The following is a 16,556-nucleotide window of genomic DNA, read 5'->3' as shown; positions in this document are numbered from 1 at the left end:
CTTGAAAAGTCTCGAGTTAAAATCGTATACCGGTAACTTTGCAGATATGTACCATGAATTTGAAAAAATATATATTAATTTAAAATTGTTCATCTGCTTCCAGGAAAGTAATATGCAAAGCAGGTGTGTGATATGCTGTAATCTAAAAAAAAAAAAAGACCTTGTGAATGCACTTTCTATTATATTTAGCTTTTATATAACAAACATTGTGGTGTTGACAGAAAATGAGAATGACTTTCCGTGCAGAATATGAAGAAATACGAGTATGTGTAAATAGACAGGCGGAGGCTAACAATTTTCGTACCTGAATCCGATTAAAGTTATGTGAATGAACATAAAATAACTTTGTCTGTAGTAAGTGAAGTTCAAATACTCTGAAAGGAACATATTGAATAAGTATCAAAATGAAAGTATATAACTGAGATGTATGAAGTAAATATTGAGTAAAGAGTGTGGAAAATGTCAGCAGTGCAAACATATGAAGGACTTTGAAAATGAATGTAAAGATGCATAAATGACTGTAAAAGAAATGGTAAAGATGTAAAAGGGAAAATGAAAACATGATGAAGCATATCAAGAGGGTTAATGCAGGAGGTGAAGAGTGTACCACCAACGATTAAAATTAACGAAACATACTGGTACTTAAAAGTCTCTTTGAACGGAAAGAATGGAAATGGAAAAGAACATTGTAGATGCTAAAGAGACCCGAGAGTGTGTGATATAGAAGAAGAAAGAGAGAAAATAAAGATAGAAGATGGGAAATGAGAGAGATTCACGAAGGGGCAGTGCATCGTCCATCACTTCATTCGTCCCGAGGGCAGGTAGGTGTGTGTGTGTGTGTGTCTGTGTGTGTGTGTGTGTGTGTGAGAGAGAGAGAGAGAGAGAGAGATTCATCACCAAGTTATAACTGCTCCATAATGAGTAAGGAGAGTCCCATCACCAACTTCACTGATGGCTTATTCTCTCTCTCTCTCTCTCTCTCTCTCTCTCTCTCTCTCTCTCTCTCTCTCTCTCTCTCTTTGTGTGTGTGTGTATGTGTGTGTATCGTCAATATTTCTTACATGGAGTCTCTGATATACTCAACTGTCAATCTGTCCTCTCTTCCAGCTGTGTAACTATCCAATTGATGTTTTTAAAGAATAATGTAGTTTATGCTGTTTTTTTTTTTCTCCATATCTGTACCTGTCTATCTATTATTGCCGTATATGTGTCCACCTGTATCATTTTAATTGTTTGCCTTTTCAACCACTCTGACCTGGATTCACGCCCACCCAAAGACGGACATAAATGAGGTATAGTACAGCCGAAGAAAATACCCTCCCAGACTGACGAATACGTGTCGGAAAGCTCCAGCCACCTGAGACACGCAGTGGTTGAGATGAGACTCTCGTTGGGTTTCATCAGTCGTAAATTTTCAGACCGAACTGGGGAAAAAAAATATTCGTTTAAGTAGATGGTGTTATGTCCTTTCATGTGTTCCCGCCTACTCTCACCCTGCCCATATTCTCTCGATGACATGTACCGTAAATAGCAAGACAGAGATCATTGTTTTTTTCACACACAGTAATGTTATTTTCGAAAACCAACAAATATTTTGCGTGAGTTTCTTCATTCTTCGACCAAAAAGTGGAGCGATATTCCCGACCACAGCTGTACACTCTCACTCACAAACACAGCAGGCCTTCACTTCAAATTTCCACATGCATTTCCCACTTTACACACCAAAGCCATCCAACAGTTGTGGCGTGGGCTGAGGGTGGGGTCAGTAGGTGTGCGGTGGTGTGGGGGGTGGAATCAGCAGGTGTGGGATGGGATGAGGGTGGGGTCAGTAGGCGTGGTATGGTCTGGGTTGGGTTCAACAAGTGTGGAGTGGAGTGGGGTCAACGTTTTTGCGGTGGTGTGGGGTTCGACCCAGCAGGTGTGGGGTATGGTGGGGTGGGGTCAATAGGTGTGTAGTTGTGTGGGGTGGGGTGAGGGCAGCAAGTGTGGGGTAGGGTCAACAGGTGTGCAGTTGTGTGGCGTGAGGTGAGGTCAACAGGTATGAGGTGGGAGTCAACAGGTGTGAGGTTGGGTTAAGTCAACAGATGTGGGGGTGGACTCGGGTGGGGTCAGCAGGTGTGGGTGGAGTCAGAAGGTGTTTGGTTCAGTCAACAGGTGTGGGGTGAAGTTAACAGGGGTGGGGTGGGGAGGTGTGGGCTGAGGTGAGGGAGGTCATCTGTTGTAGGATGGGGTTGGGTGGGGTGAGTTGGTATCAGTAGGTGTGGGATGGGGTTGGGTGAGGTGTGGTGGGGTCAGTACAGGTGACCTCTGCTCTACATGTGAGTAGGTGTAGGCTGTTGGGGTTGTTTCCATGGTTACATCCCTCCCCCCATCTTGCCTCCCACATATCTCTCCTACCTCCCACATTCTCTCTCTCTCTCTCTCTCTCTCTCTCTCTCTCTCTCTCTGTACGGCATAGATTTATACATACAGTACATATAGATATTTAGATATTAATACATAGAAATTACTCACAAATATATATACAGGTATATATATATATATATATATATATATATATATATATATATATATATATATATATATATATATATATATATATATATATAACACACACACACACACACACACACACACACACAAAATAGCTCCATCAGTGACACTAATAGACCTAGCGTTAAATAAACAAATAAAACATGTAGATTGACGGTAATACGACCCGAGATTACATTGGTTTTATGTCATCAGTAGTGTAATGTGACAGGATGAATTATGAGGGAGATAGATAGATGGATACCGCAGATAGATAGATAGATATATAGATAGATGGAAAGAGAAGGAGAAAGGGGGAGGTAGGGAAAAGAGGGAGGATTTTTTTCCCCTGTCTTTTTATTAACATTTTTGTGTGGGAGGGAAGGTATTTTTTTTTTTTTTTATTCTTTACCATTTGTGTTGAAATTTGTCGTGCAGGTTTTTTTTATTTAGATGGGCATTTTATTGAGTTTTGTGTGTGTAATCTTATGTATCCTCTCTCTCTCTCTCTCTCTCTCTCTCTCTCTCTCTCTCACTCATATAATATTATATACCGTATATATTACCGTATATCTGTTATAAAGATGGATAGGTAGATAATGAATGTCTTTCTGTATAAGCGTGTTTTTTGCATACACATCTGTTTTATTTCTATATCCAACTCTGATGATATGCAGTCCGTTCCCTGTAACCCAGCAGTCCTCTCACGCACTATCTTGTGGTGGTGCAACGCCCTTTCCTGTAGCCCGTCACTGTTTACCCGCTGACACACAACCATCCATACTGACACGCACTGCAGCCTCTCTAGGATGGATGGTACGCCCATCTATCCTTTTTTTTTTTTTATTATTATTATTATTATTATTTTTTTTTTCGTGCTACCACCAAACTTTTTTATGTAACTTGCGAGAGACTTCTGGTAGTGAAGGGTTAATGAAGGCTTTGTGTAACCCCTCCATTCGAAGAAGCTCATCAGGAGTTGAATAAAGTCACGTGGTGGTAGTGGCTTAATAAAAGAGTATAATACAGCGTCTGAGTGAGAGATGGGGGAGTATGTGTGGCGCCGGGGGGGGGGTTGAGGTAGGGGTGGGGAGAGGATGTCATGTTGGTGGGTCTTGCGGGGGATCAGGTAAGATTGTTTTAACGAAAATTTTATTTTGCCATTGTTCCTTGACCCAGGCAGAGATTGGAGTTGGATCTTAAGATCAGCAGCATGTGCTGGCACATATATGTCTGCTGTTGTTTGTGGACGTTTGTGTTATATGTGTCTGCTTTTGCATGTGTTCGTTTTTATATATGGCCAAATGGTGTGTTTTTATGCGCACTTTCTTTTTAATGGATGGTGTCTCGTAATTATTCTAAATGTATAGAGAAATGTTTATTTAGATATATGTGCTTGTATCAAAGTGTGTGGGGGAAAGTATACCGTGTGTGTATATATATATATATATATATATATATATATATATATATATATATATATATATATATACATGTTATGTAATATATACTGTTATATACTCTATATAATGCGATGAGTTCCGGCGTGTGTGTGTGTGTGTGTGTTTTGCGGTAATGAAGGATCTGTGTGTTGTCTTGTTTTGCCGACCAACCTGAGGGGAGGGGGATTACTCTCACCGGGGGATTTACCACGGCCAGGAGAGAGAGGGGGGGGGACGTCAATAGACCTGCTGGGGCTTTCGAGACTGATATAGTATAGCTTATAATTAACGTAAAACTTTTTATGACTCAGAGGCCAAACCGTGTAGATGAAGGCGACAGGAAAAAGTAAGGATCACCGTGCAGCATGGAAAAGTATCATGGAAATTTCTTCAGAAAGGATGAATAGAAGAAGTAACATCAAGAGGGAGAGGAGGGAAGGGAAGTAGAGAGGGGGGAGGAGAAGAGGTAGGGGTGGGATGGGAGAAGGAACAGAGGGAGGGAGAGAAATATGAGGAAGTAGGAGAGTTGCGAAGGGAGGGAAACTTGGGAAGGTAGAGGGTGGGAGGAGGTTTTGTAGAGGAGAGGGAGAGAGGAGTAGGGAAAATGGAGGTGGAGGGACGGAGGGATGAATGGGAAGGGAGAGGAAGGAAAGGTGGATTTATGGAGGGGAGTAGGAGGAAGAAGAGGAGGAGATCTTATGGGAGAGGAAATGGAAGGGGGAATGAGGGGAGAGGTTAGTGATTTTTTGGGGGGAATAGGGAGAGGGGAGGATGGGGGATATGTAGGGAAGAGAAGGGTATAGAGGAGGGAGGGAGAGGGGAAGGGATGGAGAGAGGGAGGGGTTTGGGGCCAGTATGGACCTGCAGAAGGGAGGGGAAGAGAGAGGAAGAAAAATATGCAGAGACACAGGGCATAGAAGAGAGAGAGAGTGAGAGTGAGTGACTGGGGTAACTATTTTCACCTACACACAGACCCCAAGCCTCCTGCGCTAGACGGTCCGGCCTTGACGTAAACAACATGATAGCCAGGCGCCAACAAATAGGGTCTCTCTCTCTCTCTCTCTCTCTCTCTCTCTCTCTCTCTCTCTCTCTCTCTCTCTCACTGAAATGATAGGGGATGTATGAGAATCAGAATTATTGAGATGGGATTCATTTTTTTTATTTTCCCACATTTAAAGCAGAAGTTTCTCATGTTTCCGGTCGTTTCATACCGTAAGGCGCGTGAAGTGCTCCAATGTATATATGTATGCATGTGTATATTTATTTATTTATTTTATATTTTCTGAGGAGCAAAATTTTACATGATATTCCACTGCCTCTTCCTCACACTTAAAATATTTCCATCACTCTCCATCCTGATATCTGAGTCATACAGGGATGGCGTCATACTTAGCTTCTCTCATCTTAGTAATAATAGCCAGCAGATGAAAGTGAGAGGCACGTTAGGTGTAAGTATGCTAGTAATGCATCCTCTGTCGATAATAAAACAAATAAATTGGAATAAATCGCTAAGGAAAAGGTTGTAAGTATGCTAGTGATGCAACCTGTGTCGATAATAAAAGAAGATAAATAACTTGGAATGGAGTGCTGAATTGCAAGGTGGATAATAAATCGCTAAGGAGAAGGTTGTAAGTATGGTAGTAATGCAGCCTGTGTCGATAATAAAACAAAATAAATAACTTGGGATAAATCGCTAAGGAAAAGGTTTTAAGTATGCTAGTAGTGCAACCTTTGTGGATAATAAAATAAGTAACTTGGAATGGAGTGCTGAATTGTAAGGTGGATAATAAATCGCTAAGGAAAAGGTTGTAAGTATGCAAGTAATGCAACTTATGTCAACAATAAAATAAGTAACTTAGAATGGAGTGCTGAATTGCAAGATGGGTAATAAATCGCTAAGGAAAGGGAGCTACGAAGCCCACAACGCGGCTTATGAGAGTTGTAAAAATAAAACTGATTGTGCGAGGGTGTAGACAACTCATTTTCTTTTTACGCTAATTCCTGAGGCGTGTTATGGTGATAGAATGTCTGATTTTTATTATTTATTTATTTATTTATTTATCTATTCATTGTTACTGGCACTAATGTGAGATGAACAAGCTCCCAAATTTTTACTATGATGATGATGATGATAGAGTATGTATAACTTTTCCGTTGTACTGCTAGGTAAACCCTGTAACGTTGGATGCAGGTTAATTACAACCAGTAATAACAGGTGTTCCATAAAATAAAATGTTCAAAATATAGGAATTAGTTCATACTTTTGCTCACCCAGTTTTAATCCCAGCTATGGCCGTGAGAGCTGTATATATTTACCTTATCTGAGTGGCAGCTGAGGGAAATGCTTATGTAATGCTTATCTAGTGCTTGATACACTAAAAGGCTTCACTCATAGATAACAGAATGAATTGAAGTAACCGGGTGGAGAGTTGGCTTTAAAGATAAAAAAAATTGCATATAAGTAGTCTGATGGACATTTAACGTGATAAGTAAAAGACTGCATATAAATAGCCTGGTGGTGTAGTGGTTAGGACGCCCCGGTCGGAGTGGCGGCCTCTCACGGGTTTGATACCCAAATGGTGACATGAGGTGTTTCGATCCCCATACCATCAGGGAAGTAGGCTGGTCATCTACCCTTAACCCTATGAAGCCGGCGACGTGTATACATATAGGGAGGTCCATATATAGCTCTCCACTAGAAACGCATGTGGCAGTAGCTGATGTGGGGACGGCTCAGTCGGCTTGTGTGGGCGTGGTTCTGGCATTTGAAGTAGGGCATGAATAAGTGATGCAAGATAGATACTGATAATACTACGTCGTCCCCACAACACGCGAGAAGTAGCCCTGCGGAGTGGAAGTGGAGCGTTATATTTGGACCACCCTGTATTAATTATGTCATTGGTTTATGATGGTACTACTTACAGACAATTTCAATATACTTGCGGTGGAAAACTGGCCGGGAAGGGGGTAATGGAGGCTTTGTATGTCTTTTTTTTTTTTTTTTTTTTTTTTTTTATGCGAGGAAGAAGGAACCAAAGGCCATGAGCCCGCAGTAACAGTTCCCTCCAAGAGAAAAACAAAATACAATAGAGAGCCAAATTCAAGATCCGATCATTTTGAGATGCCTGGACACACTGCGTTTGAAAGACTGGAGATCATAGGCAGGAGGAAATACAGACAGAGGGAGACAGTTCCAGAGCTGACCTGTTGCATGAATGAAAGACTGGGAGTAACGGTTAACTCTTGCATTAGAGAGTTGGACAGAAAAGGGATGAGAGTTTGCTGCCAGACGGGTGCTACGCGCCCGTCGTAGAGGTGGAGGAATGCAAGCAGACAGTTCAGAGGAGCAGTGACCATTAAAGTAGCGATAGAAAAGAGATAAAGATGCAACAGTGCGGCGAAGAGACAGAGGTTGAAGGGAGTCAGTAAGAGGAGGAGAGTTAATGAGACGAAAAGCCTTTGACTCCACCCTATTGAGAAAGAGCTGTATGTGGGGAGCCTCCCCACACATGAGAGTTGTACTCCACACAGGGGCGGATAAAACCCCTGTATAGAGTCAACAATTGTGCAGGGGTAAAGAAAGAGCGGAGTCGGCTTAGCACACCCAATCTCTTGGAAGCAGATTTTACAAGAGATGCAATATGATCTTTCCAAGATAAGTCCCGAGTAAATGAAACCCCAAGCATGTTCAAGGATGATGCAGGATTAATCTGAATATTATTAAACATTAGTGGGTATACCTGTGGAAGATTTTGTCGGGTTGATAGGTGTAAGAACTGAGTCTTAGAAGCATTAAAGACAACCATATTATTTTTACCCCAGTCAGAGATATGAGCCAAGTCAGACATTAGGTGTGCCATAGCTTCATCCCTTGTTTCTTGAAGTAACTGTTGAGATGGGCGTTGCGGGAACCGAATGGAAAGGTGAAGGGTGGAGTCATCAGCGTATGAGTGGATAGAGTTAGATGTACAGCTTAGAAGATCATTGATGAATAAAAGGAAGAGAGTTGGTGATAGGACAGAGCCCTGAGGAACACCACTGTTGATAGATCTAGGATAAGAACGATGGCCGTCTACGACAGCAGCTATAGAACGACCAGAAAGGAAGCTAGCGATGAAGGTACAGATAGAAGGATAGAAACCGTAGGAGGACAGTTTGGAAATTAAAGATTTATGCCAGACTCGATCGAAAGCCTTTGAGATGTCAAGTGCAATGGCAAAGCTTTCGCCAAAGTCCCGAAAGGAGGATGACCAGGAGTCTGAAAGGTAGGTGAGAAGATCGCCAGTGGAGCGTCCCTGACGGAACCCATACTGACAATCGGAAAGAAGGTTGTGATAGGAAAGATGCCTTAAAATTTTTTATTAAGAATTGACTCGAAAACTTTTGAAATACAGGACGTTAAAGCAATTGGACGATAGTTGGAGGGTTGGGAGTGGTCACCCTTCTTTGGGACTGGCTGAATGAGAGCAAACTTCCAGCAAGAAGGAAAGGTACAAGTTGACAGACAAAGGCGAAATAGTTTGCCTAGGCAGGGTGTAAGCACAGAAGCACAGTTTTTGAGAACAACAGGAGGGACCCCATCAGGCCCATATGCCTTGTTAGTACTGAGGCCAGTAATGGCAGAAAATACATCAACTGAAGAAATTTTAATGTCAGCCATGAGGAAGTCAGAAGGGGAAGTGATGGAGGAACAGCACCGGAATCGTCTAAGGTGGAATTGGAGGAGAAAGTCTGTGCAAAGAGATCTGCTTTATCAGTAGAAGAAATAGCTACAGAACCATCAGAGTAGAAAAGAGGAGGGAAGGATGATGAGGTAAAGTTGTTAGAAAGATTTTTGGCAAGGTGCCAGAAGGAGCGGGAAGAATTCGAGTTGGAGAGTTGAGAGCATTTAGTATGGATGAAATTATTTTTAGTAGAGCGAAGAACAGACTTAGCACGATTCCGGGCAGAAACGTAAAGATTATGTGATTCAGGGGTGGGTTGGCTCCGGTACCTTTTGTAGGCCTTCTCCTTGTTGCGGACAGCATTAGAACAAGCGTGATTAAACCAAGGCTTTCTTGCGTTAGTCAAAGGATATGAGAAAGGAATGTATGCTTCCATGCCCGAGAAAATAACCTCCTAATGCGCAAGGCACACTCAGATGGCTCACGGCCATGGAAGCAATAATCATTCCAGGGAAAATCAAAGAAGTACTGCCTGAGGGCCTCCCAGTCCGCAGTTCCAAAATGCCAGAGACAGCGTTTCCCTGGAGGGTCCGCAGGCCGTACTGGAGCGATAGGACAGGTTAAGGTAATAAGGTTGTGATCGGAGGAGCCCAACGGAGAGAAAAGATTAACAGAGTAAGCTGAAGGATTAGTTGTGAGGAAGAGGTCAAGTATGTTGGAGCTCTCTCCAAGGCGGTCAGGGATACGGGTAGGGTGCTGTACAAGCTGCTCTAGGTCATTAAGGATAGAAAAGATGTAGGCTTGTTCACCAGGTGGATCCGTGAAAGGAGAGGAGAGCCAAAGGTGGTGGTGAACATTGAAATCTCCAAGAATGGAGATTTCAGAGAAAGGAGAAATGGACAGAATGTGTTCCATCGTAGAAGTAAGATAGTCGAAGAATTTTTGATAGTCAGTAGAATTAGGGGATAAGTAAACAGCACAGATATATTTAGTCAGAGAATGACAGGAAAGCCGAAGCCAGAGAGTGGAGAATTCAGAAGAATCAAGTTCAGGAACACGAGAGCAAGATAAGTCGTTGCGTATGTATACACAACAGCCACTTTTGGCTTTGAAATGAGTATAGAGAAAGTAGGAGGATACAGAAAAGGGTTTGCTGTCAGTTGCCTCAGACAGCTGAGTCTCCGTTAGAAAAAGAAGGTGAGGTTTAGAGGAGGAGAGGTGGTGCTCAACAGAGCGAAAGTTAGATGAAAGGCCGCGAATGTTGCAGAAATGAAGAAGAAGAGAGTCAGACAGTGGTTCCAGGCACCTCGAGTCGTCACCGGGAGAGGGGCAGATGGCGGGGGCATTTATGGTCCCCCCCCCTGGGGACTCCGAGGCTAGGTGAATTGACGCCATTTTGGTAAATTTTGAATAGGAAGTGTAGTGTGTACTGTGCATGTAGTTTGGTGAAGATAGATAGAGAAATTTGTACTGGAGAGCATGCTGGCCTACTCTCTGTGTAACTGAGACACTGAAAAAGTTCAGCAAAGGGGGATGGTCAGGAACTAGTCCTGAGGGCTGATGAAACGGGAGCTCCAGCACTCCCTGTCATCAGCTTTCCATCCACCTCGGGAGTACTGCCCTGCTCGACTGGTGCTACAGTCTACCCTTCAAACACGAGAATTCATTCCCGAGCTGAATAAAGGTTGCCCCGTGGTGCTCTGCCATCCCTTTAACTTAGTGGAAAATTGTCATCTCTCCGTCTTGAATCCCTGTAACAATAGATCAACACCAGAATATGATGCTAGTCACGAGGAAGTGCTGTGGATAGGATGCAAGTAGGGCTGTAGCATCGTGATTTTCTGACGCTGAGCTACGTGAAATAAGCTACACAGGGACGAAAATCTTGGGCCAAATTAAGGCTAAAGAGGTGTAGGAAGAATATACTAAGGAATGTGTAGGCTGCTAGGGGAAGTTAAATTTAGTGGACTTCCATGGCCTAGCCTCGGGGCCCTACTCTTCTGTGTCCTGGCTGTTACCGTTTGCTAATTGTATACGCCCAATTACCAGGGTTCGTCTTCTCGTTGGTCAAGGAGGCTTCCTGACACCTCTTCCATAGCGATTTATTTTTGGATACGCGTGGTTAATATCAATTTGTACGTTATTTCTGCGGAGTATGGAATTATTTAAATGATACAGAAGGGGACAATAAGAAGTAATAAGGAAAATAAATCGCTTAGGAAAATGTGTTAAGGAGCTTCATGTAGGGAAGGTACTGAGAGAGAGAGGGGGGGGGGTGATTGAAAGGGTTATGATGTCTTAGAGTAAACTATATATACTTAACTTGGGCCAGATTTTCGTCCTTTTGCAGCTTATTTCACTTAGCTCATGGCAGAAAAAGACAGTGCTACGACTCTCCATCCTTTCCATAGCACTTCTTCATGACTAGCACATTATTCTGTTGTTAATCTGTCGTTACATCTTAGCATTCAAGATGGGCAGATGGCAGGTTTAGGCCAAGTCAGGGAAAAAAAAGAGAAGAAAAAAAAATAGTGTATATGTGTCCTTGCGAGGCTCCCGTCCCCCTCAGCCTTACGGTGGCGTTTTATTTTTACCTGTGGCACGTTAATTGTCTCGTTCATGTTGTTTGTGCAGAGGATTATGTAAGTGGTTTGAAGAGAAGACTGTTTTTGTTCAGGAGGAGAGGTTTCCGTAAGATTAATTGTCTTCCGTTATCTGGAATAATAAATTAGTAAAGAAGAGGTACTGCTGCATACTAGCGGTGCTTATTTTTATTATTAATATTAGTATTATAAGTATTATTATTATGTATGGAAAGGACTGTCGGGTTGTATTGTAGAGGGCACCACAAGAGACATGCGAAATAACGGACATCAGTTTTAGATTTGGCATTCGTCTGCTTCAGAGACTACTGTATCTGCTTTATCAGCAGTTTCTTATCATTATGATTACCGTTCCTGTGAAATTTCTAGTTGTATGATACTCCTTCAAAGTGGTCATACCGTATATGTATGTATGTATGTATTTATGTATATATATATATATATATATATATATATATATATGTATGTATGTATGTATTTATGTATATATTATTAGTGAGAGAGAGAATTTAATAATTTTGAGTGCCGTGAGTTTCTCCATTGATGGAATAATCCGGTGTTAGCCATGATAAAATCCTAGGTGCGTCATCAGGTTGTGGGTTGTGGCAGGGGATTAATATAAGACTGAGTCGCCTCTTTGTGACCACAGCGTGTGTGTTGGTTGTGTTCATTTAGGTAACTCACTAACCCATCCCACCACGCACTCGCTTCCCGTACCCTGCTCCTCCATCACACTCTTGCAAACATCACCACCCCTCCCTCCATCTCCACAGTTTCGCGACTTTCATTTTATTATTTCTTTCTGTAGACGATGTTACTCAGCTAAGGAAAATCTCTCGTTTGAAGGAGGTATTGAAGGCTGCTTGTAACTCCTCCAGTTCCAGAAATATAGCCTAGTAAATCCGTGTAGAGACTGGAGCACTTGAAAAACACGTCATGGAACTGAAGGGGTTAGGTGCTAGAGGGGTTGTGAGGGGTACAGATGGTGACAGTAGGCAGTGTAGGTGTGGGTTTGTTTTTCACCGTGGCTTCCCCTCCATTCTCAGCCCCACACTGTCTCTACAAACATTCGCCTCCCTCTGCTTCTCTTTGTCCACACTCTCCCCTCCCCTCGGATCTCTCCCCACTCGGCTGTCACTCCTCCATCCCCTCCCCTCTTCTCTCTCCCCACCCTCCCCTTCCCTCGGCTTTCCCTACACCCTGCCTTACCCTCCCCTTGTCTCCACTTCACTTTCCCGTCTCTTGTCACTCTCCTCATCCCGTCTCTATCCCCACCCTCCCCTCCCCTTCCCATGTCGCTCCTCACTCACCTTATCTCCCCGATGCACCCCTCATCCCCCCCCCTTCAACCCTTCCTCCATCCTCCCCTTCCTTCTTCCCTTCCCCCATCCTCCCAACCCTTCTTCTCTTCCCCCATCCTCCCATCCCCTCTTCCCTTCCCCCATCCTCTTCTCCCTTCTTCCCTTCCCCCACCCTCCCTTCCCTTCTTCACTTCCCCCACCCTCCCCTCCCTTCTTCCCTTCTTCCCTTCCCCCCTCCCCCCCTTCAACCCTTCCCCCACCCTCCCCTCCCTTCTTCACTTCCCCCACCCTCCCCTCCCTTCTTCCCTTCCTCCATCCTCCCCTCCCTTCTTCCCTTCCCCCATCTCTCCCGACCTTCCTTTCCCCCCTACCCTCCCTTCTTCTCGCCCCACTCTCCCCTCTCCTCCTCTCCCCCCACCCACGCTGTCTCATAACCATATCTTCGCCACCAGACCCCCTCAACTCACCTCAGTGGCGAGCAAAGAGGAGAGGAGAGGAGGGGAGGGGAGGTGAGGGAAGGGAAGGGAAGAGGAGGGGAGGGGAGAGGAGGAGAGGGTTAAGGTGAGGAGAGGAGAGTGGGAAAGGGAAGAGGAGGGGAGGGGAGAGGAGGAGAGGGTTAAGGTGAGGAGAGGAGAGTGGGAAAGGAAAGAGGAGGGGAGGGGAGGGGAGTGGAGTGGAGAGGAGAGGAGAGTAGGAAAGGGAAGAGGAAAGGAGAAGAGGGGAGAGGAGAGGAGAGAAGGGAGAGGGCAGGAAGTGCAGAATTAGACCCAATAAAAAGAGCGGCCAGAGGGAGAGTGCAAGTGATTCAAGGAAACGGAGCGTCCAGGTCTGAAGCTGTTACGCGTAGGATGAGGCGAGGCGGAGGATAGGGGATAGGGGGGTAGAGGCATTGGTGGAGGGATAGATGAGTAGATGAACGGACGGATGGTTAGCCGCAGCGATGAATGGATGGATGAATGAAGGAACGAATTAGTGGAGGGATGGATAAATAGGTGGGTGGATGGATGGATGGATAAATGGATGGGTGGATCGTTTATTAGATCGATAGATTGATAGCTGGATGATTGGAGAGATGGATGCGTGAATGAAGTGATGGATCATTTGATGGATAGAGAGATATTTGGATGATCGGGTAGATGGATGAATATGTGATAATGTGAATGGATGGATGAGTGGATGAGACACGCCTGGGGATAGGGGAAAGGAGACGTGGTAGGTTGATGGGAAAAGGAGTGGATGGATGAATGGAGAGGAAGATGAGCTGATTGCAGTCACAGATAGATGGATGAATGAATGCAAGGGTGAATATTTGGATTGAAGGCAAATGGGTGAGTGGATGGATAAATTGTGAGATTTGTGGATAAATATATAGAGGGAGTGATGGATGTATTGGTGAAGGCAATGATGGATGTATGAATGAATAGATGAATAAACTGATTGACGAACTGAGGGATGAATAGAGGGATTTGTGGATGACTGGATAGAGTAGACAGATGTTTTGGTGAAGGAATGTATGGATATATGAATGAATATATGAACAAATTGATGAACGAAGAGAGGGATGAATGAATGAATGGATATCTGGATTAAAGGAATACTGGATGGATGGATGTATAACTATGAGGCTGGAAAAAGCTTATTAACATATTGATGGATGGATTAGTGAATGAATGGAAGAAAGAAGGAATTTATGGATTGACGGATGGATGAATGTTGGATGAAAGGATGGATAGATGGAGATAACATGCATGGGTGAATAAAGGCAAGAAAATAAGTGGATAGATGGATAGATGTTTGAATGAATAAGTAAATGCGTGATTCTGTATATGGATGAATGGATTGATAGGTGAATGGGTGGATGTGTTGGTAGGAGAATGAGAGAGAGAGAGAGAGAGAGAGGGAGGGAGGGAGGGAGGGAGAGAGAGGCCAAATTCAACCTCAGCTGCATAAATTACTCAGGCGTAGAAAAACATTTAATCTTGAGAGAGGCATGTAAGTAAACAAGATCCCTTCAGTATGATGACGTGTATTTTATCTCTTATTCCGGGTATCTCCAGACGATTTTATTCAGCTGAGGAGAGAGACGAAACTGAAGAGGTTTGATATAGGTACTCATTAACTTCATGTGCCTCTCTAGTACGGTGTGTGTGTGTGTGTGTGTGTGTGTGTGTGTGTGTGTGTGAGAGAGAGAGAGAGAGAGAGAGAGAGAGAGGAGGGATGACAATTAAGGTGTTACAAAATACGTAATGAGTCAAACGACGCCTAATATAGAGCAGAATCTTTCTTTCTCTCTCTCTCTCTCTCTCTCTCTCTCTCTCTCTCTCTCTCTCTCTCTCTCTCTCTCTCTCTCTCTCTCTCTTTTCCCCGGTTGGCATGGCATGGCATACGGAGCTGTCCCCAGCAGGTGCCACTGACCTGAGAGAGGGAGAGAGAGAGAGAGAAGGAGGCAGAGAGAGAAACAGGTAGACAGAGAGAGCAAAGAACGGCATAAAAGAAAACCTGAGAGAGAGACAGACAGACAGGCAGCGAGAGAGACAGACAGGCAGAGAGAGCAAAGAACGGCATGAAAGAAAACCTGAGACAGACAGACAGACAGACAGACAGGCAGCGAGAGAAACAGGCAGACAGAGGGAGCAAAGAACGGCATGAAAGAAAACCTGAGAGAGAGAGAGCCAATGTGAGTGTAGAGTAGCAGTCAGGGTGCCAGGGCTAATATTAGTGTCCTTCCCTTACCTTACCTTTACCTTCTTACCTTACCTTACCTTACCTCACCTCCACTTCACGTCGTTTAACTTACCTCCACTTCACTTCACATTCTCTACTTTACCTCCATTTTAGTTACCTTATTTTCACTTCACTTCCTCTGCCTTACCTCCACTTCACTTCCTCTGTCTTACCTCCACTTCACTTTTTCTGTCTTACCTCCACTTCACTTCCTCTGTCTTACCTCCACTTCACTTCCTCTGTCTTACCTCCACTTCACTTTTTCTGTCTTACCTCCACTTCACTTCCTCTGTCTTACCTCCACTTCACTTCCTCTGTCTTACCTCCACTTCACTTCCTCTGTCTTACCCCCACTTCACTTCCTCTGTCTTACCTCCACTTCACTTCCTCTGCCTTACCTCCACTTCACTTCTGCCTTACCTCCTCTTCACTTCTGCCTTACCTCCACTTCACTTCTGCCTAACCTCCACTTCACTTCTGCCTAACCTCCACTTCACTTCTGCCTTACCTCCACTTCACTTCTGCCTAACCTCCACTTCACTTCTGCCTTACCTCCACTTCACTTTTTCTGCCTAACCTCCACTTCACTTCTGCCTTACCTCCACTTCACTTTTTCTGCCTAACCTCCACTTCACTTCTGCCTTACCTCCACTTCACTTTTTCTGCCTAACCTCCACTTCACTTCCTCTGTCTTACCTCCACTTCACTTCCTCTGCCTTACCTCCACTTCACTTCCTCTGCCTTACCTCCACTTCACTTCCTCTGCCTTACCTCCACTTCACTTCCTCTGCTTTACCTCCACTTCACTTCCTCTGCCTTACCTACCTCCACTTCACTTATTCTGCCTTATCTCATCTCCACTTCCTCTGCCTTACCTCCTCATCATATCTGCCATACATCCACTTCACATCCTCTGTTTTACCTCCACTTCACTTACCTTACCATCTCTTCACTTCAGTTAGCTTACCTTTCCTCCACTTCACTTATCTTACCGTACCTCCAGGTCACTTCACTTCCTCTACCTTACCTCCACTTCACTTGCCTCCATTTCGCTCGCTTCATTTCACAACCTTTTCCTTACCTCCACTTCGCCTTTTCCTTACTTCCCTTTACCTTTGCTTACCTTACCCTTCCCTTCCTTAAAGTTACATTCACTTCACTTCATTTTTCCTTTTACCTTACTTATCTTACTTTCTCTCATCCATCCGACCTCTCTCCGACCTCTCTCGTTTCCTTCCTTCCTCCATCGATCCATCTATCCATCTGTCAGTCTACCTATCTGCCTGCCCG

The 16,556-nt window shown here is 44.1% G+C and overlaps 1 protein-coding gene across 1 annotated transcript in view; it reads left to right on the top strand.

Annotated features, from left to right (window-relative positions):
- Window positions 1–352: 352 nt before the first annotated feature.
- Snrk (SNF related kinase) overlaps window positions 353–16,556 on the top strand; it is a 96,646-nt gene continuing 80,442 nt past the window's right edge. Inside the window, exon 1 of the mRNA XM_080275674.1 lies at window positions 353–821. Coding sequence (XP_080131800.1) covers window positions 755–821 — 67 coding nt within the window. The 5' untranslated portion in view covers window positions 353–754. The remainder of the gene's footprint in view (window positions 822–16,556) is intronic.

The sequence above is a fragment of the Coenobita brevimanus genome, chromosome 62 (genome assembly GCF_032717465.1).
Source record: "Coenobita brevimanus isolate Jiangsu-jjx chromosome 62, ASM3271746v2, whole genome shotgun sequence".
Taxonomy (NCBI): Eukaryota; Metazoa; Arthropoda; class Malacostraca; order Decapoda; family Coenobitidae; genus Coenobita; species Coenobita brevimanus.
The sequence above is the reverse complement of the archived record's forward strand: the minus strand, read 5'-3'. Positions and strand labels throughout refer to the sequence as shown.